Source organism: Fusarium poae (assembly GCF_019609905.1).
Source record: "Fusarium poae strain DAOMC 252244 chromosome Unknown contig_1, whole genome shotgun sequence".
Lineage (NCBI taxonomy): Eukaryota > Fungi > Ascomycota > Sordariomycetes > Hypocreales > Nectriaceae > Fusarium > Fusarium poae.
The window spans coordinates 205493-232731 of NW_025408659.1; the positions used below are offsets into that span (position 1 = coordinate 205493).

The following is a 27239-nucleotide window of genomic DNA, read 5'->3' on the forward strand; positions in this document are numbered from 1 at the left end:
CTCCTGCCCTATGAAGGGATCGCAAGCCCAGGCAGCACGAACTCATACCAACGCAAGGTTGGCACACTGATGTATGCAGCGGTGATGACACGGCCAGACATAGCCTTTGCATCGAGCAGGCTAGCAAGATTCAACCAGAACCCGGGTCCCTCACACCACAAAGCAGCAGATCGTGTCCTATGGCACCTATTACAAACCAGAGGCCATCCCCTCGAATTCGGATCAGAGCCAGGAAGCAAGGAGGATGGACTACAAGTAGCATCAGACGCCAGCTTCGGTGATAACTCGCTAGACCGCCGCAGTTCTCAAGCCTTCACAATGAGGCTATTCGGAGGGATCACATCATGGAAAGCCAATAAACAAGACACTGTCACAACTTCAACTACAGAAGCAGAGCTCCTTGCGCTCTCACAAGCGGCAAAAGAGGCTCTATTCGCGAGTCGACTCCTATCCGCTATAAAGATCGACCTTTCAGCACCCACCGCAAGGCGACGCACCTCCCAACCATCGCGAGTCACCATTGAGTGCGACAATAAGCAGACGATACGGCTAGTAAAGGAAGAACTTATCAAGCTACGGACGAAATTACGGCACGTGGATATACACAACCACTGGTTAAGGCAGGAGATAACGCAAGGAAGGATAGATGTGGTATACACATCGTCAGCACAGCTGTTAGCAGATGGGTTTACGAAGGCTCTGCCGGGGGATAAATTTGAACTCTTTATGCAGCGGCTACGTCTCGCTGACTTATCGGAGAAGCTCGTTATGACCAGAAGAAGGGAGCTAGAAGAGGAGCTATAGAAGGGAGCAGCATGACGGCGAGGCCCTCACGCTGAAGGGGCGTGTTGAACAGTAGGATGGCCGCACGGGGTATCGTGTGACCTATCGGTCAGCTGTCGGCGACCCTAGACCCATTCAGGAAAGCATAATAAGCAGACCCCTCTCCAAGGAAGGCGGGGGAAAAAAAGTTGAACAATACACATACAATTAAGGACATCAAGGCGCACGCGATCCGTTCAACACGTTGAGGCTTATACTTCAACATATTGTTGAGGTTGAACATGATAGGTGGTACATAGATAGTCCGATCTGTCATTCACGTACACATAGCTAGGAAGGACATGTATTGTCTGGAGTTAGATCTTCAACCTTAAATCAATCAATCTCATTACCTCACTTCAATACATATTGTCACAGCTCGAAGTCAGACCAGCCTACCCTAGAGCTACAAGTGGATCAGATCACGTGGCGATACGTTATCGCTGAGACTTTAGTTCACCGACTAGATAGATCCTGAACGTAGCTCGAGGAGCTACGTCTTGTCAATAGAGCCTGACCTGCCTGCAGTGCCTATCCGTAGCAATAGAACCGATTCCGCCAGAAGCGTTCCCCGTTCACCTGTACTACCGAGACCCGCCCGTGACAACATAACTAACTATGTCACGGCCAGGGTCACTGGATCAGTTCAGGCTTCAGGCTTCAGGCTGTGACAAACTAGTTCTATCTTACGTGTCTTACACCAGTGGCTCTCCACCTTTTGCGGTTGCTTCAAAAACTCCCGTCATCTCAGTCTCCGTCAATGTTTTCCCCTCGTCGCTATCGCTCCAGTCGTACATTTCAATCCCCTTATCAGAACGTCTAAAGAGAAGTGCGCCATTGGAATTCTTCTCATCGACTTCTATGAATCTCAATTTGAACCCCATACCTTCCATATATTTGGGAATAAGCGCACATAAGAACGCGGTCAAGTCGGGCATCGGATACGCTTTGCCAGAGTATTGTCCGTCTAATGAGACGTTGTTTGCGACGATTTTGAGGGGGTCCTCCCGGCAGTTGAAGCCCAGGATTCGCTTTTCTAGGCAATGCCCTCCAACATTCTTCAGGCCTAGTGCTGAGTATTTTATACTTTGCGCTGTGTGTGAAGGTACGACAGTAAACTTAAGGAATTCTGTTGATCGATTAAGCACTGCTTTGGCAGCCTCTCGGTTGAGGGCGATATTGAACTGATTTGCGAATAGGTTCGCCGACATATCGCAGGAACCCTGGCAATTGTCAGTACACGGAATTGGTCTATCGCAACTTGAGACATACCACTTGCAAGTGGCATTTGATTCTGCCAGCCAGTCCTTTATCAAGAAACTGCCGCAAGATCCTCAAAGAGGAACCCCCAAAGAACCGAACACTTGCTGCAGCTTCGATTGCGTCATGGACAGCATTCAAGTTAAGGGGCTGTACAGACGTGTTCGAATTGCATTCCTCTTGTTCAATTCTTCTGATGCATCCCTCGTACCAATTCCGTAGGCTTTGTGTTCGCTGTGAGAAAGGCTCTTTCAGGATTTTGTCGTATGCCTTCAGCTCGTCTGCGCTCCGATTGACAAGCTCTTCGTGATGGTGAACGTTGAGATTCACGGGATTCCGAATCTCATCTAGGGTTTCAAAGTCCACAAAAACTTCATTCGAGTCGTTGTTCGACCACTCGGCTAAACAGGAAGCAAAATCCCAAGCAGTGAGACGTCCATGGAGTACAGCATCGTCCTTTGCACCGTATTCTGGTTTTGCGGCCATTTTGAGCTATGCTCCAGTCAATAAACCTCATAACACGGTATCCGAGGAAGGGGAGCTTACCAGGTGACGATCAGATTTTGTGAGACCTTTGATATTATCAAGATCCACCTGCTCGATAAGTCCACCCAAAAGCACCTTGAAAGGATTCCCCAGAGACGGAAAGTGCTCTTGTATCAAATGTTGGCATCTGGATACTTGCTTTGCTGTCATGGATAGTCCAAAGCACACTTGGCGAGGCTCTATAATCCAAATCAAGCGAGTGTCCGGCCTTTTGTGTGTCGCCTTCCACAGTGCCATAGCGGCGGCTAGGTTGTCCGAGTCAATGAAGTCATTGTAATAAATAAAAAGGGTTTCCCCCATGATGAATATTCTGATAGCAATCTGTGTTCGTCAAGTTGGGAAAGTGTACTGGTGTTAATGCTCGAGGGTTATGAGGGCCTATTTAAGCAGTTTGTCGTGGGAAGAAAATATGACCTTTCAGATGACGCTCGTTTGTGTATGCAATGGAAAATCGCCTGAACAAGCAAATGCCTTGTCTGCCTTGTGAGCGTCGTGAAACAGCTTTGGGCACAGCCTGGCTTGGTTCAGATAACGAACGTACTATCTAGTGGCAGCAGCAGCAGCAGCAGCAGTAGTAGTGGTAGTGCGGGGTGAGAGACTGAGCCTGAGTGATTTAAATTTGACCTATCGAGTAGTGCCTCTGCGACTGGCGCAAAATCTTTTCAATCACCTTCTTCGCCAGCTTATCTATATTCTCAACATCAAATCCCTTCCTAAACTCGATATTGTCCCAAAGGACATGTTTCCGCTTACTATCTTGTAGAAAATACTGGTCTCTATTCACAAAATAAAGATAGACGTGTCCGCCAGGATCACCTGAAGATGGCGAACGTCTTGAATTCTTCAGAGTCCCAACCCAGCATTGCTCGTTCTTCAGTTGCAGTCGACGCCCGCGCTGTTTGTCTGTCACATGCTCTAAGCGAGTAGGTGGTGCCTCTGTCACAGAAACTTAGCTTCTCTTTCTCAGATTGGGCCAGTGTGCCCAACAACCTCGAACAACCAAGTTACTTGACTTGGTTGTTGGACACACTGGGTTGGGTACTTGGACACTCACGACGTCGGCGGTGAGCTACCTTCCTCGAGGGTTTAGCAGTAGATCCAGGCATATGTTCGGAACACGTATTGTGAGGGCCAAATTCAAGCAGCTGGGACGAAAATGGTGGAGCCATGCGGGGTTTCTCGAGAGTAAAATAATCCACGACTTGACGGGTCTATGGCGGGCGGCGACTGACAGTAGTAGTGTTCATTACGCCCGGGAGAACGGATCTCATAGGGCCTATAGCTACGCTAAGTTATCCACGTATCCCCCGCTTTTCGTCCACTCTACACAAAAGAAAGCCCTATGAATGAATGAATGAATGAATGAATTTATTCCGCCCGGGAGGATACGCCTCATAGGGCCCACAACATTAAGTCTCGTTAGTTACATTCTTTTCCGACTTCTAGCCCTATAACCCTCAAACATAACAATCCCTACTCCTCGCCACATTTCCCAGCCTCGCTTGTCCCTGCGACAGGCCTGCTTGAAGGCCAAATTCTCCAAGTGTTCAGCTGTTGAACAGGAGGATGGCCGCACGGGGTATCGTGTGACCTATCGGTCAGCTATCGGCGACCCTAGACCCATTCAGGAAAGCATAATAAGCAGACCCCTCTCCAAGGAAGGCGGGGGAAAAAAAGTTGAACAATACACATACAATTAAGGACATCAAGGCGCACGCGATCCGTTCAACATCAGCGTCCCATCTTCAGCGGCTGAAGCCTGGTCTGTCTACCAAAGAAAGCCCTACTGCTCTTCCCAGCCTTTCTTTTCTAACCAACCCCGTTTGCTTGACTGTGTCAGTTTTGGATGACGTCGTGGCTAACCGATGCGGAGGCACTAGCGCATCTTGGAGAATGCCACGTCAAGAAGCTTCTCGCTACCGTTGATCCCAAGACCCTTTGCAGTCTCGCTACAATCTCGTACAGTGGGCTGCAAAAAGTATTCGCAGGTGTACAGGTAGCCCTGATGCTCGGAAGCTAGTCAAGGGTAGCTTGCCAGGTTCTCAATACTTTACATCATACATTTATCAGGAGGATAACCTAGTATCAAGTACCTAAGCTAATTGAAGCTACTAACTGGAGAAGTCAAGGTTTATCTGCACACCTGCGAATACTTTTTGCAGCCAACTGTAAACCCACCCCACCCACAACTCATGATGTACCGAAGGCGACAGATATACTTGTAAGAAAACGCTTCTTACGGGCCAGGATATGGGTTATGTGATATCGGTGACATCATTACAGTTACGTAACAGCTAAAAGCCCGTCGTATCAGCCGTAAGTATTATGGGCACTTCCGTTTCACATTGCCGATACAGGAGGGAGCAGCTTTCCAAATCCCGACAGAAACAAATCAATGCCATTTAGACAGACAGAACCGTCAATCGGTTCGTTAGGGTTTGCCATGCGTCGAGTTCAACGCTTGGCCGACTGCGAATGATGTTAACCTCTCGCTGGAATCAGCAAACTAGCTCAGCGCGTCGTCCTGGTTCGCATCTTGGGCCACCCCTTCGGGATATTGCTCGACGAAAGCCCGGCTACACCGCCAAAAGTATGTGCCATGAAAGTTGCGGAGCCCCGGCATATATGGGGCCAAGCTCCTCCTCTGGTACTCCATCGACATATTGGCGAAGCTGCTTGTGTTGCGCAGCCATGTCATCTGCCAACGCCTCTACGACGATTAACTACCGCATTAGGGGCTACTAGAGTAGTCGCGATCCATGTGGAAAAGCTCACCGTCTTTTTAGTGAGTGTATCGCCCTTGAGGATGATCACAATCATGGTGGAGTCTGCGCTAATTGCATCCTTACTGACTCCCGGCTCTAGCGTCGCCTAAGCCCGAGAACTAGCCTCGCAAGCTAAGCTGACCTAGGCCTCCTAGCTTCTGGCTTTCGCTTCTCCCCTATCTCTTTTCCCTTTCCTTTTTATTTTTTTTGTTGTTGCCAGTTCTTCTTTTTGGATTGTGTCTTCCCTCTCTCTGCCTTCTTTTTGTCATATCCCTGTTGACGTTGACCTCTGAGCTTTGTCATCTGCGTACCCACCTTCACGCATTATTGATGCATCCAGTACACATGGTGTGCTTCACTGTCATGTCATGTGAGCTAACGACAAAGCTAAAAGTGACTAGCGGCCGATGTGGACACAAAGCGGTAAAAACCACGCAGATCATTCAAGTTAGACAGAAGCTAGGCACGTTCCGCGACTGCTTATCTCAAGCGATCCGAAATATTTCGGCGGTGCACCTGTCGGCCGGTACTAGGTTACTTGCTGACCCTTTCGAATAATTCTTAGCCAGTCCCTAGGGCCGAAATCGATGACAGGCAGGGATGAATTGTCATTTGTCGGGACCGCATCACTTCCACGTAGACCAGTCTGTCTTTGAACGAACGATGTCCCAGGCGGGAGTCCAGTTCACTGACAAATGATTTTGTGCCGTTGATTGTCATGCGTGAGCATGACGATGTCGGTCATCCCTCGTGCTTGCCGCAAAAAAGAGAAGAAAAAAAGGCTCAATACAGAGCAGAGAGCCAAGCCAAGCCCAACCGGGGTGTCGGGACGAAAGCAAACGTCAGCATATGCAGGGTAAGTACAGGGCGTGAGTCGCGGCAGAAATATGGGTCATATCGGTCAGAGCCAAGATATCCCTCAAAACATGGTCGTCGTTGTCGTTGTGGACTCGATTGCACAACCCGCAGGGGTTTCAAATGTTGACGCGAGACTTTGTCCTTTCGTTCCATGGCAGTTGCAGCCAGCAGCCTTCGGTTTGTCCGTATATTTCTTACCCCCACCTATTATTTAATGTACTCTTTCAGCGCCGGGGTTATATCAGTAGTTGGTGTGGTCGCCATGCATCCTCAGTCCTCCAGTGTCGCATAGCTGAACCCGCATTTACGATTGGCAGCCCCCCGAGCTAGAGCCTGAAGCAAGTTTCTTAGGCAGCACTTAACGAGCGATAAAGAAGGTCAACAATCACCCAACTTCGGAATCTCAACACACGCAGTTCGAGCTCCGGTATGCCATGTCTCTTCCACCGTCCTTGTACTGTTACTCTTATTTGCCGGAGGGCAGTATTCGCTTGCTTCGGCTATTGCCGCCTCAAGACGAGCATGCCCCCATGAAATGCAAGCTCTTTGACTGCGCCTTAGCGGACTCAGAAAGCACTCGTCCGTACGAGGCTCTATCCTACGTATGGGGTTCTGAGCACAAGTCTCGGTCTATTTCCATAGACTGCTGTGACTTGCCCGTCGGGGAAAACCTTTACGCGGCGCTATCACATCTTCGAGATCGCTCCATTGAACGAACCATATGGATAGACGCTATTTGCATCAACCAACGAGACCCAAAGGAAAAGGGACAGCAAGTTCAGTCTATGGCGAAGATCTATAGCAAAGCAAGCCGTGTGATTGTTTGGCTTGGAGGAGCGACAACCGACAGCGGTCAAGCCCTCGAAGAAATACGCATCGCAGCAGAGAAGCGTACGAAGCCCTCACCTACGAAGCCCTCACCTATGAAGCGCTCAACCAACGAAAGAGCGATCCTTAGACTGCTGGAAGGACCGTGGTTTAAACGCATCTGGGTCAGGAAATAGGCGCTCACCAATATTGACTGAAATTACTGACAAAGTCGATTCAGGTACTTCAGGAGGTTGCCGCAGCTCGACATGTACTGATCAAATGCGGCCCCGCCGAGATTGATGGATATACGTTCTGTTCAGGTCTGGATGAATTAGACCTGTCTTACAAAACCTACCCAGAGCTGCGGCCTCTGATTCATTCAGTATCCTATCTCATAAAGGGTGCGGTCTTCCGACCTAGATGCGCAACTGGCCGGTCAGGCAGGTTTTCCCTGGACATATGCCCTCTAGGTGAGCTGGTGGATATGTACCACACTCGCGAAGCAACTGACCGCCGCGACAAGGTTTATGCCTTGCTCGGCATGAGCTCTGATGATCCTAGCATGGCAAAGTTATCGGCCAACTATGAGATTTCATGGGGACAACTCTTCAAGCGACTGATCAAGTTCTTCTCTGAACAGTTATCTGCAGACACTTGGAACGATAAGGAGATAGCGGTAATCAGGGGCAAGGGCTGCGTTCTTGGCGAAGTGTCTTCAGTCGATGATTTGAAAGACGGACGGGAGGTGAAAATCAATTGGAGGAATGCGTCTGGCTATAGGGGGCCGGATTCTCCCTGGACCTTCCAGGCCTCAGCGAAATCTGTCCAGGTAGGGGATGTTGTCTGCCTTCTACAAGGAGCGTCAAATCCTACAATCATTAGGCTATGCACCGATTATTGGGCCGTTATAATGATTTCAGTTCCCTCTCCGGATGATCTACAAGGTGCGAGCAGTTACACCAAGTCGGGGCTTTTACGATCTATAAAAACCTTCCCACACGATTTCCTACTTGTCTGGAACTGGGATATATACCTAGACAAGTCGCAGGATGGGGAAGACGACGAAGACTTCATCATGGTCGCCCTAGCGTCGACGTACTCAAATACATATTTAAAAAATTATATGGACAAAGCGACAAGGTTATGGAATACTGGAGTGGTACTACAAGACATGGGAAAAGATGAGGCAGAGGAAATTCTCCGACAAGCAATGGAGATTTTTGAGAGTGCATTAATAGGAATGGGGGGAGTTGTGAGGAAGCTAGAAAGAATGGTAGATGAACTTATCAAGGAAAAGGGCGGATGGAGGCTGCTGGGGTTCGCGGCAGCGAAGGCGCACGAGGCAATCATCAAGCTGCTGCTCGATACTGGCAAGGTCCACCCAGACGCCAAGAATAAGGATCGGCAGACGCCGTTATGGCAGGCGGCAGAGAAGGGGCACGAGGCAATCGTCAAGCTGCTGCTCAATACTGGCAAGGTCGACCCAGATGCCAAAGATAGGTATGGACAGACGCCGTTATTGGGGGCGGCAGAGAAGGGGCACGAGGCAATCGTCAAGCTGCTGCTCGATACTGGCAAGGTCGACCCAGACGCCAAGGATAAGGATGGACAGACGCCGTTATTGGTGGCAGCAGCGCAGGGGCACGAGGCAATCGTCAAGCTGCTGCTCGATACTGACGAAGTCCACCCAGGCGCCAAGGATGAGTATGGACGGACGCCGTTATGGCAGGCGGCAGAGAAGGGGCACGAGTCAATCGTCAAGCTGCTGCTCAATACTGGCAAGGTCGACCCAGACGCCAAGGATGAGGATGGACAGACGCCGTTATTGGTGGCAGCAGCGCAGGGGCACGAGGCAATCGTCAAGCTGCTGCTCGATACTGACGAAGTCCACCCAGGCGCCAAGGATGAGTATGGACGGACGCCGTTATGGCAGGCGGCAGAGAAGGGGCACGAGTCAATCGTCAAGCTGCTGCTCAATACTGGCAAGGTCGACCCAGACGCCAAGGATGAGGATGGACAGACGCCGTTATTGGTGGCAGCAGCGCAGGGGCACGAGGCAATCGTCAAGCTGCTGCTCGATACTGACGAAGTCCACCCAGGCGCCAAGGATGAGTATGGACGGACGCCGTTATGGCAGGCGGCAGAGAAGGGGCACGAGTCAATCGTCAAGCTGCTGCTCAATACTGGCAAGGTCGACCCAGACGCCAAGGATAAGGATGGACAGACGCCGTTATTGGTGGCGGTAGCGCAGGGGCACGAGGCAATCGTCAAGCTGCTGCTCGATACTGACGAAGTCCACCCAGGCGCCAAGGATGAGTATGGACGGACGCCGTTATGGCAGGCGGCAGAGAAGGGGCACGAGTCAATCGTCAAGCTGCTGCTCGATACTGGCAAGGTCGACCCAGACGCCAAGGATAAGGATGGACAGACGCCGTTATTGGTGGCGGTAGCGCAGGGGCACGAGGCAATCGTCAAGCTGCTGCTCGATACTGACGAAGTCCACCCAGATGCCAAAGATAGGTATGGACGGACGCCGTTATGGCGGGCGGCAGAGAAGGGGCACGAGGCAATCGTCAAGCTGCTGCTCGATACTGGCAAGGTCGACCCAGACGCCAAGGATGAGGATGGCCGAACACTGCTATGGCGGGCGGTAGCGCAGGGGCACGAGGCAATCGTCAAGCTGCTGCTCGATACTGACGAAGTCCACCCAGGCGCCAAGGATGAGTATGGACGGACGCCGTTATGGCAGGCGGCAGAGCAGGGGCACGAGTCAATCGTCAAGCTGCTGCTCAATACTGGCAAGGTCGACCAAGATGCCAAAGATAGGTATGGACGGACGCCGTTATGGCAGGCGGCAGAGAAGGGGCACGAGTCAATCGTCAAGCTGCTGCTCAATACTGGCAAGGTCGACCCAGACGCCAAGGATAAGGATGGACAGACGCCGTTATTGGTGGCGGTAGCGCAGGGGCACGAGGCAATCGTCAAGCTGCTGCTCGATACTGACAAAGTCCACCCAGGCGCCAAGGATGAGTATGGACGGACGCCGTTATGGCAGGCGGCAGAGAAGGGGCACGAGTCAATCGTCAAGCTGCTGCTCGATACTGGCAAGGTCGACCCAGACGCCAAGGATAAGGATGGACAGACGCCGTTATTGGTGGCAGCAGCGCAGGGGCACGAGGCAATCGTCAAGCTGCTGCTCGATACTGACGAAGTCCACCCAGGCGCCAAGGATGAGTATGGACGGACGCCGTTATGGCAGGCGGCAGAGAAGGGGCACGAGTCAATCGTCAAGCTGCTGCTCAATACTGGCAAGGTCGACCCAGACGCCAAGGATGAGGATGGACAGACGCCGTTATTGGTGGCGGTAGCGCAGGGGCACGAGGCAATCGTCAAGCTGCTGCTCGATACTGACAAAGTCCACCCAGGCGCCAAGGATGAGTATGGACGGACGCCGTTATGGCAGGCGGCAGAGAAGGGGCACGAGTCAATCGTCAAGCTGCTGCTCGATACTGACGAAGTCCACCCAGGCGCCAAGGATGAGTATGGACGGACGCCGTTATGGCAGGCGGCAGAGAAGGGGCACGAGTCAATCGTCAAGCTGCTGCTCAATACTGGCAAGGTCGACCCAGACGCCAAGGATAAGGATGGACAGACGCCGTTATTGGTGGCGGTAGCGCAGGGGCACGAGGCAATCGTCAAGCTGCTGCTCGATACTGACGAAGTCCACCCAGGCGCCAAGGATGAGTATGGACGGACGCCGTTATGGCAGGCGGCAGTGAAGGGGCATGAGGCAATCGTCAAGCTGCTGCTCGATACTGACGAAGTCCACCCAGATGCCAAAGATAGGTATGGACGGACGCCGTTATGGCAGGCGGCAGAGAAGGGGCACGAGTCAATCGTCAAGCTGCTGCTCGATACTGGCAAGGTCGACCCAGACGCCAAGGATGAGGATGGCCGAACACTGCTATGGCAGGCGGTAGCGCAGGGGCACGAGGCAATCGTCAAGCTGCTGCTCGATACTGACAAAGTCCACCCAGGCGCCAAGGATGAGTATGGACGGACGCCGTTATGGCAGGCGGCAGAGAAGGGGCACGAGTCAATCGTCAAGCTGCTGCTCGATACTGGCAAGGTCGACCCAGACGCCAAGGATGAGGATGGCCGAACACTGCTATGGCAGGCGGCAGTGAAGGGGCATGAGGCAATCGTCAAGCTGCTGCTCAATACTGGCAAGGTCCACCCAGATGCCAAAGATAGGTATGGACGGACGCCGTTATGGCGGGCGGCAGAGAAGGGGCACGAGGCAATCGTCAAGCTGCTGCTCAATACTGGCAAGGTCGACCCAGATGCCAAAGATAGGTATGGACGGACGCCGTTATGGCAGGCGGCAGAGAAGGGGCACGAGTCAATCGTCAAGCTGCTGCTCGATACTAGCAAGGTCGACCCAGACGCCAAGGATAAGGATGGACGGACGCCGTTATGGCAGGCGGCAGAGATGGGGCACAAGGCAATCGTCAAGCTGCTTCTCGGCAAGGGCGCGGATGGATGAATATGGTCGGACACCATTGTTATTCGCGGCTAAAAATGAAGACTACTATGGCTGGACACCGCTTTCGGTAGCTGTGTGAAATAATCGCACAGAGGTAGTAAAAGCGCTCCTGGCTACTGGACAAGTCGCTTTCGAATCTCAGGATCGTTTCGGACGGAGCATATGGTGGTGGGCTAGAAGGTGTGGCAATATCGACATCAAGCAAGCTACTCGAGTTTGCGGAAAAGAGGGGTATAGCAGTTTGTGGGAACGACGAACCTATCGAGGTGAGCCTGGTAACTGTGATACCAAAACTACTTTCCATACACTATACCCAGTCTCAAGGTCATTTAGATACTATAAAAACTCTTTTTATCTTCATTCCTGCTCTCGTTGTGACGTTATCGCTCGTATTAGTTGTGAACCTCGTCGTCGCTTCGCCAGCCCATAGCCAATCAGAATTTTGTGGTCAAAACTAGTCCTTCCACGAGCTAGCGCGCTAAGTCTGTTTAGTCAAGTAATTTCCACATCTGTAACCTGAGGGGGTTTATGTGACGGTTGTGATTCTCAAGGGATAAACTAGTCCGTACTAGGTTTATGTTGGCAGATGCGTAGGGCGTTGTCACTGAGCGGTAGCGAAGTGTCACGTCTCTTGATAATGAATAGTGCGGGTAAGGCGTATTCAGGTAAAGAAGTTTTGTTGATAGCTGGTGAGCTAAGTTCTATCTAGTGCTAAGAGAATGTATATATACTTGGAGGCAAGTCGAACGAGGTCGGTTCGACAATATGCAAGTCGAATGGCGTGCGTTCGACTTCTACAGGGTAGGTAGCTGAGGATTGGAGCGAAAAGTGGGGTGCTTATTCCACGTGCATAAGGACCTGTTGGTCGTAACATCGAGGACCGTCTTTTTCGCCATTTCAGAGGCTGGAATTGGTCAGAACGCGCTCGTGATACTAGCTCTTGGCTGTGGGACTTTGGCTATGATATTCAACGTCATGGCTTACGCAAATGGGCTTGCAAGGACTGTATCCTCGGAAATCGTCCCATATCGCGACTTTTACCTCTTCAGGTCTCCAGAACGCGGCAAATCATCTATGGCGTGAGCAGTGTGGGAAATAGGCGGTCCATAATGGGCTCCTGGACTGGACCGCCCATTTAAGGCCCATATTGTCAGGTGAGTAAATAGTGCAATCTGATTGACTGAGCTTGGTGGGAAATATGATAATTAGACCAGTCTACGTACAGTACATAAGTTAAATACCTTCGATATCGGTGCTTTAATGCAGCCGTTGCAGCGTAAAATGTTGGCCTGACTGCGCAGGCAGCTACTGAAGCCTGGCTAGGTACCATCAATTATTCTACACCCCAACGACTTCTGCCTATCGCTATGACTCAATATTCTATGTTGCCTAGAAGGCTTTGATGGTATTTAAAGTGACTAAATGCCCTTCTGTTGCCATTTATGTCATTGCTGTGGAGTAACTTAATCTCAACCCAAACTTGGTCATGGCATCATTAATTAGCGACGACCAATCATCTGCTATTTCCACAGATGCGAATAACACTACGGAACTTTCTAGCCTCTTTCGTATGTCAGGAGCAAATCCCCAAAGCCCCAGTGAAGTAAATAGTGCAAAATACCGTATACGATATTTTTTCAGCGCCACACTGCACTGGATTGTTTAGGAATTCGGTGCACTGCACGGCATACGGTATTCCACTATATTTAAGTAATATCGTATCGTAATATCATATCGTACGGCGTGCGAAGAGCCACATGGCCTAAGCATGAAACTAACCAAATCGAGTAAGGCTGAGCTTCAAGATCGTCCCGCGGACCGTAACAAGATGAAGCTATTCAGAGCCAACATATAAGATTATACTATTGCCAGATAACGAGAACGATCGGGAAAACGTTTTCCTAGATCCCGCTCGCGTATTTTAAGGGTTTGCTTAAGCTACATAGTTGACCAATTTAACGTCACTCCTATTGCTTAGGTGTGAGAATGAAGTAGATCTAGAGGTCAAAAGAAAACTCCACAGATCCAAGCATTGTGAGTTTGAATTGCTTGCATACTATCTATTGCTCGTAATATCAGGTATAATGTTAGAAGTCCCCTTCTGTTCACCTTCTCCAATGATAGCTGTATCTAAGACAAGCTCAGCATCGTCAACCCAAGCCAAGTTGTGAGTCTTCGACCAGGACTTTATGCATTCAATTGCCTCAATTATATCAATCCCTAACCTGTTCCTGCGATCTTGGAGGGTGATTTTTGTATCGGAGAAGAGACGTTCTGGCTCAGCAGACATCGCAGGAATTGACAAAAGATCCAGCGCCATTTTGGAAAGGTTTGGATAGAGCGTTTGTTGTGTATCCTCAAGCCACCACCTTCGTACATCCTTGACTTTGATTCTTGGGGCTGATATATAGTTCTGATACTCGTCGAATAGGGTAGGAAGCTCGGAATCCTCATGTTCGTCTTCCCATGCCAGAAACGAGTTCTTCGCTAGTGGCTTTTCAACCAAGGACTGGGCTGACGACTCCGCTGACTTGGCGACTGGTGCGTAACGAGACTTCCAGAGATCTTCTACGGCAGTCTTATTGCTCTCAATCCACTTAGGATGTTCAGGCTGGCGATCCATTCCACGTCCACCGTCCACGTATCCACGGCGTGGAAATGGATGGTCCGTGCATCCATTTCCATCCATTCAATGGAGCTGGCCGTTACATAATCCATCCATCCACGCCAGGGTTCCGTGGAATGGATAGGTGGAAATGGAAGCAGGGGGATGGACTGGTAGGGGGTTCCCTAGCCTAGTCCCTAAAATACCCTGTAATTCAGGGTAGACCAACTTGGCCATGGTCGGTAGAGATCTCAAGTACCTATATACCAGGCATTTTCACATACAAATTAAGGTATTTTTAAACAGAACATAACAGCTATTGGGTCGTGGACATTTCGCGTCATGGTGCCGCGTTCGAGCATCTCCATGCAACTGCATTCTGTACCGCGTAGAATGGCTGAGAGCCCAATTATCAGCTCTATGGTGCTCGAGCCGCCAGACCAAGAGGATAAGAAGAACTCGTGGGACCTCTTCCCTTGGAAAGACTTCCCTGGCTACACGCAATCCCAACGCTGTGCGTCTACATCGTCGTGGATATGGCAATTCGGCTACGATATCGAGAAGAGCGATGACGATACAAAGCGGCGATGGGTTTGCAAGGTCTGTGTTGACAGTCGCAGGCCAAACCCTCATTCGGCGGCCTCGAGCGGTACGCAGAACGCGGAGATTCATCTCTGGAATGACCACAAGGTCTGTGACCCTTCCGGAAGACGGAAGCCGCCTAGCAAAGCAAAGGAGAAGACACCATCGAGGAATATCGCCGAGATGATGAAGTTGAATACCCGTGACGCGCGAGAGCAGCAGATCGCAAACCAGATCATTGGCCGTTTTGATCGGCTAGACTTCCAGCGTTTGGTAGTCTCGTGGATCATCAACAGCAAATCTTCTTTCCGACAAAGTGAAGATCCATACCTCCGCGCCGCTTTCGAATATCTTAATCCACTCGTGAAGACAACCGAAGCGCATACTACCCACAATACCGTCCGCAGGCGTATTCTTCAGGTGTACGAGGAAAACAAGGCTGAGATCAAGCGAGTATTAGCGACAGCTCCAGGCTTACTTCATATTGCGTTCGATGGTTGGAGGTCGAATAATCGCCACGCTTTGTATGGAATCTGTTGCTACTTGCTCAATACCCTTGGCCAGCCAGGGAAGCTTGTGCTTGGCCTTCCTGAACTTGTCGATCGCCATTCTGGTGACAATATCGCCACCCACGTGGTCGAGGTCCTTCGAAGCTACGGCATAACCCACAAGGTAGGATATTTCACACTCGATAACGCCAGCAATAACGACACTGCGATGGAAGAAATTGGGAAGGCGCTCGGTTTCGAGGGTAAAACTCGGCGATTGCGCTGCTTTGGCCATATCCTCAATCTCGCCGTTAAAGCACTTCTTTTTGGCCATGATTCCGAGGCCTTCGAGGACGATATCCAAGGGAACGAGGCCCTTGACGCGAAGTCCCACGAGCTATGGAGACGGAAAGGACCAGTTGGGAAACTTCATAACCTCATCTTCTGGATCCACCGCTCGGACTCGCTTACCAATCTCCTCCGGTCTCTTCAGCTTACCGTGTACAGCAAGTCTGACGATCCGGTGGTTCGAGCGAAAAAACCTCTTGATGTTATCATTGATGTGGTTACCCGTTGGCTTTCCACTCTTTATATGATTCGGCGTGCCCTTCTCCTAAAGGACTTCCTTGAGGACCTTTGGTATGAGCAGAAGAGCGAGTGGGAGGGGTTGGTATTGAGGGGAAAGAAGTCAAGCAACGAGATGCCGCTCTGCCTCAGGGACGAGAACAAACTCGAGGAGAAGGACTGGGCTATTATCTCCTTATTTAACGAGGTCCTTCAACACTTCGAGCACGTCTTGATTACTCTCGAAGGCGACGGTCAGCAGCGCAAGCGGAAGGAAGGATACATTGGGGCATATGGGTGCCCGTGGGATACCCTGCTTGGCTATGAATATCTTCTTGGCAAAATGGAGGTATATAAGGCTGCTGCCCATCGATATCCCGATCCCGAGCACTTCAAGGTTAACATTAACCTCTGTTGGAAAAAGCTTGACAAGTACTACTCGCGGCTTGACGAGACGCCAGTTTATTATGCCGCCATTGCACTTCATCCAGCGTATCGTTGGGGATATTTCGAGGACGTGTGGGCAGACCGTCTAGACTGGATCCAAACTGCAAAGTCCCTTGTAGAAGAACTATACCGGTCTCACTACGAGCCGCGAATTATCTCTCGAGATCGAGAACGCGGCGAGCCGGTCACGAAGAAACGGCGCATATATCGGAATCCCTTTGACGAGTATCGTGAAGAATCTCGTCAGGCGCCGACTCTATTACAACCACCTTCATCGATGACTACCTTGTTACAAGCCGAGGACGCGGCTAGTAGTTCTACACATGCTGTTGGCGACGAATACAGCGATTGGTTCCGTGACGTCCACAAGTCCGACCAGAATATCCTAGATCCTATTAGCTATTGGTATGAGAGACGGGAAGAGTATACACGTCTGTCACAGATGGCTCTCGATGTGCTCTCTGTCCTTCCTATGTCTGCCGATGTTGAGAGGCTCTTCTCAACGTGTGGTCGAATGGTTCGTGACGATCGTGCCAGGCTGGACGCTAGTACGATCGGGATGACACAGACGGTGAGGTCATGGCATTGCGGAGGCTATATTAAGAGCACTGAGAAGCTTCTTGAGGATTTAAAGGTGCCAGGGACTGATGTGTTAGCTGAAATGAGCTTTGCGGAGGCCCGGGAGGCAACAGGTGGGAGGATCACGTGTACTGCCCCTTTATAGCGTCCACGCATTTCCATTTCCACGTCCATCCATTCCACAGGCCCACTCTTAGCGTCCATTTCCATCCATTCCATCCACGGTGGGCCTACATGGACGCCCATCCATTCTACAAGAGGCTGCGTGGATGGAAATGGAATGGACCGCCAGCCTGCAAAACAGAGAATAGGGTTTAGGTATAGGGTACGTAACTCAGTCTACGACGGACTCCTTCCTCTTCAAGCTGGTTCAGCAGCCTCTTTCTTGCACCAGAATCGGATGGATTCTCTTTCAAGACAAAGGGCACACCAATTTTCTCAATGAGGTTACAAAACGTGTGAATATCTTCCATCTTTATATCCCGTTTCGAACGGCAGACGAAAAGGACACTACCACGGCACAAATGGCGCCGGTAATCAGGTAAATAAACCCATTTCCCGTCCTTGATAGAAGTTGAAATCAATAAGAGCTGGGCTAAGGGATTCTGTAGGCCATCGTCATCGTCGTCGTTGTCATTCCCGCCGTCGCTGGATTGATTGCTGCTATACGACTTTGCAACGAGGTCCAGGCCGAAGAGCGAGGGAATATCACACGGGTCATCGCCCTCTAGGTTGAACAGGGGGTGCGTCTTGGGCACAGCCACTTCCACCATCTGTGGCTCCTGTCGGTCGATCTGGTCGCGGAGGCAGTTGATGCGGACACCAATAACTTTTGAGGTTCTTTGGGCTAGCACGCGCTTGGAGAAATGGTCGTCTTGACCACCAGGTTCGATCATGCTTCCGATCGTGTCCATGTAATAGCCCAGGTAGTCGATGGCATCACGGTAGGCAGTGAGGGTGATGTCGGTGGAGTGGCGTGGTTCAAAGTCGGCCCCCTTCCTCATGACCGCAACGACTGGGCCCTTCCAGATGAACTCGCCGCACGTATCACCAATTAGGGTTGGGATTGTACCGTGGATTGCCTGATTGGTTTTGATGTTGCGGGGTGGCACGTCCGGGTCTAGGAACCATAGGTGGATGGTATCCTGATTCCTAGGCCTTCCACGAAGGATGTTGCCTCTTACCTGCCGTAGGCCACGGCCGATGTAATTATCGTTTCCGGGAATATGCAGGAGTTGGTCCAGGACTGGGTGGAAGTAGGGCTTGGCCTCGTACTTGTCCTTCTTGGTATCTACCCAGACAAGGGAAGGCCGCGTCTTGTCCATGGGGAAGAAAAACGGCAAGGTGATGGGTTGGAGAAGGCCGATTGGCGAAGTTGCCTTGGGCATGCTCCGAAAACTTGCGGCAGAGAAGGCGATGGGTGCGCCAGTCAGTTTGCTGACATTCAAGAGAGCAGTAGGCGGCGGAATGGCAGCAGGCGCATCGGCGAGCGTCGGAAGAGCCGCAAATTGTGCAGAGGACGTCAAGATCCATATTTGTAAACGGGCGACAGGATATTGTTGTGCAAGAAGGGGGAGTGAGAAAGCAACAGCAAAAAAAAGTAGAAGAAAAAAGTTTGGAAGGTATGATGGGTGAAATGGGCGACGATTGTTTTGCTTATCGTTTTAGGGGTGCACAGCTGAGCAATTGGGTGTGTGGGTGGCTTGGTGACTAGCCAGGGGCTGTCACATCACGGCAGCTAGGATTATCAAGGCTGGGGGCAGGGATAGCTGCAAGGGGCGGGGCAGGGATAGCTGCAAGGGGTGGGGCTGGGAGGGTTCAAAACTGAAGCAGCCCCCCAGAATTTTGGGGTGGGCCATTTCTCCATTTTCAACCACAACCAAGTTCAGAAAGAACACGACGAGCGGGCGACAACGTATATATAACAGCGAAGCGAGACGACCGTACTACGCAAAGATGATAAAATGATGGCCTCGACGAATTGAATCAATTCGTTTTACTTTTATTATTTTCTAACCCCCCCAAATTTTGTAAATTTATTTTGTTTGTTTTCTTTTTCTTCTCTTTCCGTACTTAATCTTTTCCCCTCTACCGATTAGCTAGTCTCGACCTTACCTATCTCCCATCCTGGGCTTCGGAGGCGATTGCACTAAAGTGCACCTCTAGGCACTTGTCGGATAGCCCAAGTGGGCTATCAGTGACCTCTTCAATTTGCCTCTGCTGCTCGCCTCGCCTATCCCATCTGCGTGTCCGTATCGGAAGATTCTCATTCTCATCTGTGGCTAGGCGGTTGGGCAGTTGTTGATCTCGACGGTCGTGGCGGACGTGTATGTGGCGGGACTCAGGAATGAATCTGTGTTCAACTAGTTGCTTGTTTATCAGCGGACCAGAGGGAACCTGTTGCATGCAAGGCTTCCTGTCGGCGGCCGAGGAGCGTGGCCAAGCGGCCGTCACGCTTCTGGGAACGGTGTTGGTAGTGATTTGGGGTTTGATGGTAAGGAAGCGAAACACACAGGGTGTTATTCGGGGTTACCCGGGCGGCCCCCCCGCTATTTGGAGCCGGCGATTTCTCCACTCTCAACCACACTGGAGCATTCTCAACAACGGCGATGAGGGGTTGGGTATACAACAACGGACTAGACCTGCACCACGCGACTGAGCAGGCGATGGACAAGGACGACAAAAACAACCCGAGGTCGGTGGAGGATTTAGTAGGACATCAGGCGGGTACTCCAAGTGGCTCTGAGACACTGCTATCCTGATGGGTTGACGAGGGAGGCGATGCAAGAGTTCACCTGCGAGGCTGAATCGAACGACGGTACTGAGCAAGTACTGGACTGGATCACGTCAGACGCTGGGCATTGACACGATGATGATGGCGGCGCTGTGGTGGTCCCCGATTCGACAATGGACCTAAGCAGGCGGCATGGGCAGGACAACAGGTTGCTGTCGACGAGGCAGAGGAGGCAGAGACAAAGTGGTCCTGGTTTACGCGTAAGCCTATCCCAGCTGCATGGCGGATACAGCTCTGAATCCAATGGCTTTCCCATATTAAAAAAAAAGACGCTAATGAAATGACGACCTGAATCCATTGCACCCCAACGGATTCAGGTCACCCATAAGTTTTTATCAGTAAAATGCATTTCAAGTAGATGCATCGATTTATTACTTTGAGGGAAGCTTATATATGGCTTGCCAGCCTAAGTTCTATTAAGAGGCGATTTGACTCAAATCGGCCACCAAAATAGGTCATTTCGCTTGCGTTTTGGAGTCATATCGTTTGGAGCGAAGCCGAGTCGCTGATTGGTTCAAAATAACCCCAACTCCACACTTGGGGTTAGCTAGCGTGAGCTTGGGGTTAGAGTAATGCAGAGGAAAGGGGACTTCAATTAATAGAAAAAATAAATCTTTTCTCTTTCTATTACCGAAGAAAGAGGCAATATCAAGCAGCAATGGAGGACATCATACAGCTTAATTATGACTATCAGATACTGATCTGCCGGCTATGTCAAGCAGCCGTTCGGCCGGGCGCTGGCATCGAGTCACACTTCCGACATGAGCATCAACTGAAGGGCCAAGTGCTTAAGGATATCAAGGACTATTTTGGCATATTGGAACTAGCTGACCCGAAACTCATTGCAGTACCCGAAGATAACAGCCCGGCAATTGAACATCTTGCTATTTCAGATGGATATAGCTGTTATGCATGCCGATATCTTACTATTGCACGGGATAATATTGTCCGTCATTGGCGAGAGGCAGGGCATGGTGCAGTAGAGGAACGATGGACTAAAGTGCGGCTACAGACGTGGATGCGAGGAAGGAGTCACGCGCGCTACTGGATCGTTCGAGATGACAGCGATATCGACGGCCCGGCTGATACGGCTAACGCAGCTGATGCTAGAAGTCAGAGCGCTATGGATGAGCTCATTGCTGCAAGTCAGGCCCGATTGAAAGAGGAAGACGCCGCACGACTACGGAAGGGTGACTTGAAGGAAGATATCGACCGTGATTCGCCGTGGGTCAAGAGGCTAGGCTGGGTACGACACTTTGGCTCCCGGGACTTGATCAGTATTCACGATGCAGCCCAGTGGCTACGGGCGAGGGCAGCAACGGGCAGGTGGGTTCAGAATCAAGAAGATGAGGAAGCAGCTCGCGAGCGACTATTACTCAGCCGGCTCGGACAGAGCTTTGATCGTGAGGTGGACCGTTGCTGCTGGCGGCTCGATAGCGTGCCGACCGAGACGTTGCAGTGGCTCGGCAGCATCACATCAATGACCCCAAGCGGCGTGCCGTTTGGCCGTAAAGGCAAGGAAGAATCGATGAGCCAGTATAAGTCTGTCGGTCACCGTTACTTAAGCTTCTGCTGGAAGGCATACCGTATCGGGCGGAAGGAAGCGTTTAAATGCTGGGCCGTTCGCTTTACGGATGAGCAGTGGAGCTTATTGCATGATGTCGCTGAAGAGCTCGAGAGTGATAGGGTTCGAAGCAGTCATGACAGCGGATTCTTCAGCGGCAGAGAGAGACAAGCTAAGGATGAAGACGAAGACGAAGACGGGGATGGAGACGGAGACGAATATAAAGACGATGATGATAGTGACGAAGGCGAGCAAGGGGATGAAGGTATGACTAGCCCGCTGCAGGATGCACTAGACCGAGCCGTCTTCCGGTTTATCGTGGCTTCGATCAAAACTCACGTTGGCGGAAACACATATACGAATTCGCTACTGTCCTTCTGTGCGGCACTTGGTATCAAACCACGCCCGATGGGCTATATAGAGCCGCATTTATATACTGGTCTGCTAGCTGCTATAGTATGGTGGGCCCGGCTGTTCTTTTTGGAGGCTGCATTTGAGAATCAGCCGCTAGATCGGGACGAGGTCGGGGTCGAGGCCGTACTTGCATTTCAAGAGCAGCATACATCGTGGATGTGTATGGGCACTCACACTGTCATGAGCACGATCATCGGATGGATGGCATACGGGAAAGGGTACCGGCAGAAGATGGGGGGGCAGCCGTCGATACGATGGTCCGAGGACGGAGAGGGCTTATTTCACATGGGCGAGCATATCAGCGTAGAGGATTTCACCCGCACACTGCGCGATGAGGTGACCGAGGCAGAGAAGCTACTGGATAAGCTGTTCGGGGGGGTGTGGCAGCCGGTCAGTGAGAAGATCGATATGGGGCGGATCATCGATAATATGATACGGCTCGGGGCAGGTCAGTCATTCGCAAGCAACCCGAAGAACAACTGGCTCGAGCCCGGGCCGGCAAAGGTGATGCGGCTGATGGAAGCATCGATATGGGATGCTGCAAGGGCCCGATGGAAGCGACAGCGTATCAAGAAGTGGCTTCGAGACTTGCGGCTGCTGCGGGAGACGCTGCTCGTGCTCGTACATACGTGGGGTGGGCTCCCGGGAAGGGGACCGGAAATCACGACGCTGCGGCACTGCGATTCGTGGCAGCTGATCCGGAATATATTCATAATGGACGGGCATGTCATGATCGTGACCGACCGAGACAAGATGAAGGCAATCCGTGACAACGGCCGGAAGGTAGCACGGTTTGTCCCCGACCGGATTGGGCGGATGATTGTGGCATATATCGCATGGCTGCTTCCGACCGAGAGGGTACTGCGGCGGGAGTGTCAGCTTGCCGAGCCGCGTGGAGAGCAGCTCGAGTATATGTGGAGGGATGGCAGCTCGCCGGTATGGGAAACCGACCGGCTTAGCAGGAAGCTTGCTCGCATCATGCAGGCCGGGACGGGGGTCAGGTTAGGGGTGGGACGATATCGGGCGATCGCGATCGAGATGGGGCGGAGGATTCGAGGGCTTGTGATGAAGCAGCTAGAAGGTAAGATGGATGATGAGGATGAGGATGATAACGTCGAGATCGATCCGATCACAGGTGAGCCGGTTGACTGTGGAGGAAGCTGGAATATCGTGTGGGATTTGCAGTCGACGCACGGAACACGGATTGCGAGGCAGCACTATGCCGTACATATCGGCTTCCCGGGTAAGCTGCAACCGGAGATGATCGCGACATTCAAGGAGATCAGCAGGCTGTGGCATCAGTATTTAGAGGGAAGCAGTGCAGAGGGAGAGGGGGGTATAGAGAAGACGGCGGTGAAGCGTAAGCGGGATAGTCAAGTGACGGGGCAGCAACAGCAGCAAAGGGCTAATAGTTCAAACCGAGAAACTAGCCGCAAGCGGAGAAAGACGAATAAGGAGGGAGAGGCGGCTCAGAAGAGGAAGATAATAGAGGACGAGATGACGGATGGGCTGCGAAGGCTGCTTGGACCGAAGGCGACTTGGCGATCCGACAAGCAGGCTGAGTGCATGCGATCGATCATGGCACTCAAAGCAGATCAGACGGCGATCAATGTGCTATCCTAGCTGCGCGGCGGATTCAGCTCTGAATCCAATGGCTTTCCCATAGTAAAAAAAAAGGCGCTAATGAAATGACGACCTGAATCCATTGCACCCCAACGGATTCAGGTCACCCATAGGTTTTCATCGCTAAAATGCATTTCAAGTAGATACATCGATTCATTACATCGAGGGAAGCTTATATCTGGCTTGCCAGCCTATCCTAGCTGCGCGGCGGATTCAGCTCTGAATCCAATGGCTTTCCCATAGTAAAAAAAAAGGCGCTAATGAAATGACGACCTGAATCCATTGCACCCCAACGGATTCAGGTCACCCATAAGTTTTTATCAGTAAAATGCATTTCAAGTAGATGCATCGATTTATTACTTTGAGGGAAGCTTATATATGGCTTGCCAGCCTTCGAAAATCATTTTTGCGGCATTGCGACTGGTTTGAAGTTTGAGTCAATTGATCAATTGAAGTTAACAGACCGGGATCCAGCAGGCCACATTAGTCATCAGACACAGCCAAGGTTCAGCAGTAGCCATTAGTCATCCATGAGGTCAAGGCAAGGGTAAAGAGGCAGACAACAATTAAGGTTTTGTATCATAGCAACAGCAGAGGTAAGTTTAACAGGGGTCCAAGGAGGATAAGTAAATAGTTAGAAAAACAACCAGCCATCCATATCAGATAAAAACCAAAGACATCCAGCCACAATGTTACCATTTATTAAATTAACCGAGTACCCATTTGTGATTTGTACAGTATGCCGTTATGCATATGTCACCAAGGAGGTTGAATCGCATTTAAAGAAGCACCATAAGAGCATCAAAGCAGCAGTCAGAAGAGAGATTACCCAGCAAGTCAGGGATTTGCCCGGCATGATTGATGACAGAAGAGGGTTGTTAACGTGGCCAACGCCACCGCCGACGACCGACCCGATCCCATATATCCACCCGCCGGTCCCCGATAACTTAGGTTGTGGCGAGGAAGGGTGTTGGACCGTAGTTGGCACCCCGCGAGGCATGCAGGAGCATTACCGTAAGGAACACGGTTGGAGTAACCCGCGCGGGAGAGGCGGAAGTCAGCAAACGCGGAGGATACAGGCCCAGCTGGTCCCATGGCGCACCGGCGTCCAAAGCCAGCGGTTTTTCAGCAACGGGCCGGCCAGTAGTTGGTTCGAGGTCGGGTTTGGGGCGCCGGCCACCCAGACGGCCGATGAGGCCGCCATGATGGAGCGGACGGTGCGTGCCATGGAGCAGAAGCAAGAGCAGTTCGAGCGAGAGGATAGAGAGTGCATCAAAGCCGCCGACGCAAAGACAGATGCGAACGCGTGGTTAGAGCGTGTAGGATGGGCCGACCATTTGCAGGGTTTAGATCCGGAAGCCATGAGACAGTTGACAGACCCGGTCGGCGAAGAAGAGCATGTTTTACAGTTGATCCAGGACAGTATCATGCGGGTCATGTTGCAGGCACGGATTACAGCCACGCCCAGCACGGTCGGCAGCCAGGCATTATTCGAAGTACAACGGAAGGAGGTAGACAAGAAGCCGCGGCGGCCATTCGACAACCGAGTCGAAGAAGACACGTGGGCACGGTACACAGCAGTTTGGGTCAAGTTGATATGTTATGTATACCGTGCCGAGACCATGGAGGACAACGAGAGGCCCGGGTTCCGATTAACGAAACGACAGGGGGATACGATGGACGAGTTGACGGAGTTAATAGAGGAGTATGTTGAAGACCCCGAAGCCAATCCATTAGATGAGGAGCGCGTGGACGAGTTGACGCTGCAGGTCGTTATGGCATTGTTGGATCACAGGTTAACGGCAGGTGAATACCGCAGTGGTATTATCAGTGGGTTGGCCGTGCTGGGCATCCGCAAAGACGGTGGATGGATGGATGTGATGGATTACACGCCCATGTATTCAGCCGTGATCAAAGTAGCGCGGGCCATGGTCGTGTATCAGTCGTATCGGGAGAGGAAGGAAGAGGTGGCCCGATTACAGCAGGAGAAGGGTTTAGGTGAGGAAGAGGCCGAGGAGGAGGCGACCAGCATGTTCCGGATCGTGCGTGAGAAGGTGCAGAGGTTCATGACGGTGACATCGAAGGAGACATACGCCGAGCCGACGCCGATGGATTGGATATACGAGGCACGCACGTACGGCATGTATATTCGGTTCAACACGCCAGCAGGCGGAACCGTGGATTGGGATGGCGACCATATCACGTATAGAAAGACACGGTTCCGGATGGCCGCGTTGACCGAGATGTTGCATGCATTGACGAGGGAGGCGAGGGAGCATTTAGCGACGTTGACGATGGTGGAAGACGTGGACCAGTTACCGCGAATCCCGTGGAAGGAGGTGGAGGACGATCACAGTGAGGACCGGATGGGGTATTCATTTTTGACCGATGAACGGAACCGCGAGTGGGTAAAGAGAGGTAAGAATTGGGTGATGAACCAGATCACCGATACACAACCGGACGGGCAGGGCCAGGCACGACGCAAGGTGTGGATCGACAACGGCAGAAGGGACGGAAAGCCATTCCAGGCCCGGGCGGTACAGTCATATGGCCAGACATTCAACGGGTTCATGGAACGAATGTTCATGTTGATGTACATGATGAGCCAGCCAGCACGGATACCCGAGATGTCGGGCATCCGGCACCAGAACACCATGAATGGAGGGGTCAGGAACATATTGGCGCACAACGGCATGATGTGCGTGGTCACGTTATATCACAAGGGATTCCGGTTGACGGGTCAGGCCAAGGTGGTTCACCGGTATTTACCGCATGCCGTGGGAGAGTTATTGGTGTGGTATTTATGGTTGGTTTTGCCATTTTGGCAGCAGGTTCAGGGTATCGTCAAAGATGCCGGTATCCGCAGCCCGTTCATGTGGCCGGATGAAGTGGTACGCAAGGCAGAAGGCAGTATCGTAGAGGAGAGGGAGGCAAGACGAGCGGCATTGGAGAGGCACAGTCAGAATGGCGGCGGCATGCATGAAGAAGACGATGATAACAGCGGAGGTAGTACAGAGAACCCGCATGACCCCGATAACCCCGCGAACGCCGATGATATTGGGTTCCAGAGCTGGGTGCAGGAGCGGAAGTGGACATCAGACCGGGTCCGTCGAATCATCCAACGGCACAGCAGGCGATTATTAGGCGTGACGTTAGGTATCAGTTCATGGAGGCAGATTGCGATCGCCATAGCCCGTCGGTATTTGAACGGTGCATTTAAAGAGTCGACATTGGATGGGGAGGATGAAGATGACGATTTCAGGGTTCGGATCAATTCAACGAGCATCAATATAACACCTCGTTGATAGATAATAGATGATTACGTAATGACAGGTGGGTTGATTGATAGAAGTTGATAAACAAACGACATTGATTGATAGATGTTGGTATCCGTTGATAGGTGTTGCACCCATATTTGCTGACAAGCCAAGCCTCTAGCTGTTAATCCTCAGATTCTTCGACATCTGGTATCATGTTGCCCGTCCACTTCAACATTGGATCAAGATCCTGGATCACACCAGCGTGGTACCAGCTCCGGATGGTCTGACAGAGTGAAAGAGTATCGGCATGCAGTCGGTTGCGCAGAGGAACCACCATGTGACCGGTGACGCTAAACAGACGCTCGACCTCAGCACTCATGGGAAGTACAGTGTGTAGATCTAGAGCCATGCGTGATAGCCGAGGGTATTTTTGCCTTCTCTTGTGCCAGTAAAGACGCGGGTCCTCCACATGCTTATCGCCTGCAGCGTGATCATGCTCCCATAGTTCAAACTCATCCGGCTCCAGTTGCCGCTGGCGACGCACATGGTGACAAGGAGGCTGACGTTTGCCCGCTGACGTCTCGCCTTTGCTTTTTTGAAGTTTGTGAATTTGTTGGTCGAAAGACGAAGGGCTTTCCTAGGCGGCTCGAGGACGTCTTCAGCGTCAATCGGCAAATCTTTGTACTGTTCACGCCATAGGCGGTACACCTGT

At 51.5% G+C, this 27239-nt stretch overlaps 6 protein-coding genes across 6 annotated transcripts; 3 read left to right on the forward strand and 3 right to left on the reverse strand.

Moving 5' to 3' along the window:
• Positions 1 to 1517: 1517 nt before the first annotated feature.
• FPOAC1_012890 (uncharacterized protein) lies at positions 1518 to 2865 on the reverse strand (the record flags this gene model as incomplete). The annotated part of the gene is made up of 3 exons (XM_044857233.1): positions 1518 to 2045; positions 2095 to 2574; positions 2629 to 2865. 3 exons carry the CDS (start codon positions 2863 to 2865, stop codon positions 1518 to 1520), a joined length of 1245 nt encoding a protein of 414 aa, XP_044701416.1.
• Positions 2866 to 5204: 2339 nt separating this feature from the next.
• On the reverse strand, positions 5205 to 5448 carry FPOAC1_012891 (uncharacterized protein; the record flags this gene model as incomplete). Its single annotated transcript, XM_044857234.1, has 2 exons — positions 5205 to 5351; positions 5404 to 5448. The coding sequence occupies 2 exons, from the start codon at positions 5446 to 5448 to the stop codon at positions 5205 to 5207; spliced, it is 192 nt and encodes a 63-aa protein (XP_044701417.1).
• Positions 5449 to 6685: 1237 nt separating this feature from the next.
• Positions 6686 to 11607, forward strand: FPOAC1_012892 (uncharacterized protein; the record flags this gene model as incomplete). The annotated part of the gene is made up of 2 exons (XM_044857235.1): positions 6686 to 7243; positions 7300 to 11607. 2 exons carry the CDS (start codon positions 6686 to 6688, stop codon positions 11605 to 11607), a joined length of 4866 nt encoding a protein of 1621 aa, XP_044701418.1.
• A 5579-nt stretch (positions 11608 to 17186) lies between these two features.
• FPOAC1_012893 (uncharacterized protein) lies at positions 17187 to 18260 on the reverse strand (the record flags this gene model as incomplete). The annotated part of the gene is made up of 1 exon (XM_044857236.1): positions 17187 to 18260. The coding sequence occupies one exon, from the start codon at positions 18258 to 18260 to the stop codon at positions 17187 to 17189; it is 1074 nt and encodes a 357-aa protein (XP_044701419.1).
• A 2064-nt stretch (positions 18261 to 20324) lies between these two features.
• FPOAC1_012894 (uncharacterized protein) lies at positions 20325 to 23267 on the forward strand (the record flags this gene model as incomplete). Its single annotated transcript, XM_044857237.1, has 1 exon — positions 20325 to 23267. One exon carries the CDS (start codon positions 20325 to 20327, stop codon positions 23265 to 23267), a length of 2943 nt encoding a protein of 980 aa, XP_044701420.1.
• Positions 23268 to 23956: 689 nt separating this feature from the next.
• On the forward strand, positions 23957 to 26572 carry FPOAC1_012895 (uncharacterized protein; the record flags this gene model as incomplete). The annotated part of the gene is made up of 1 exon (XM_044857238.1): positions 23957 to 26572. One exon carries the CDS (start codon positions 23957 to 23959, stop codon positions 26570 to 26572), a length of 2616 nt encoding a protein of 871 aa, XP_044701421.1.
• Positions 26573 to 27239: the final 667 nt, after the last annotated feature.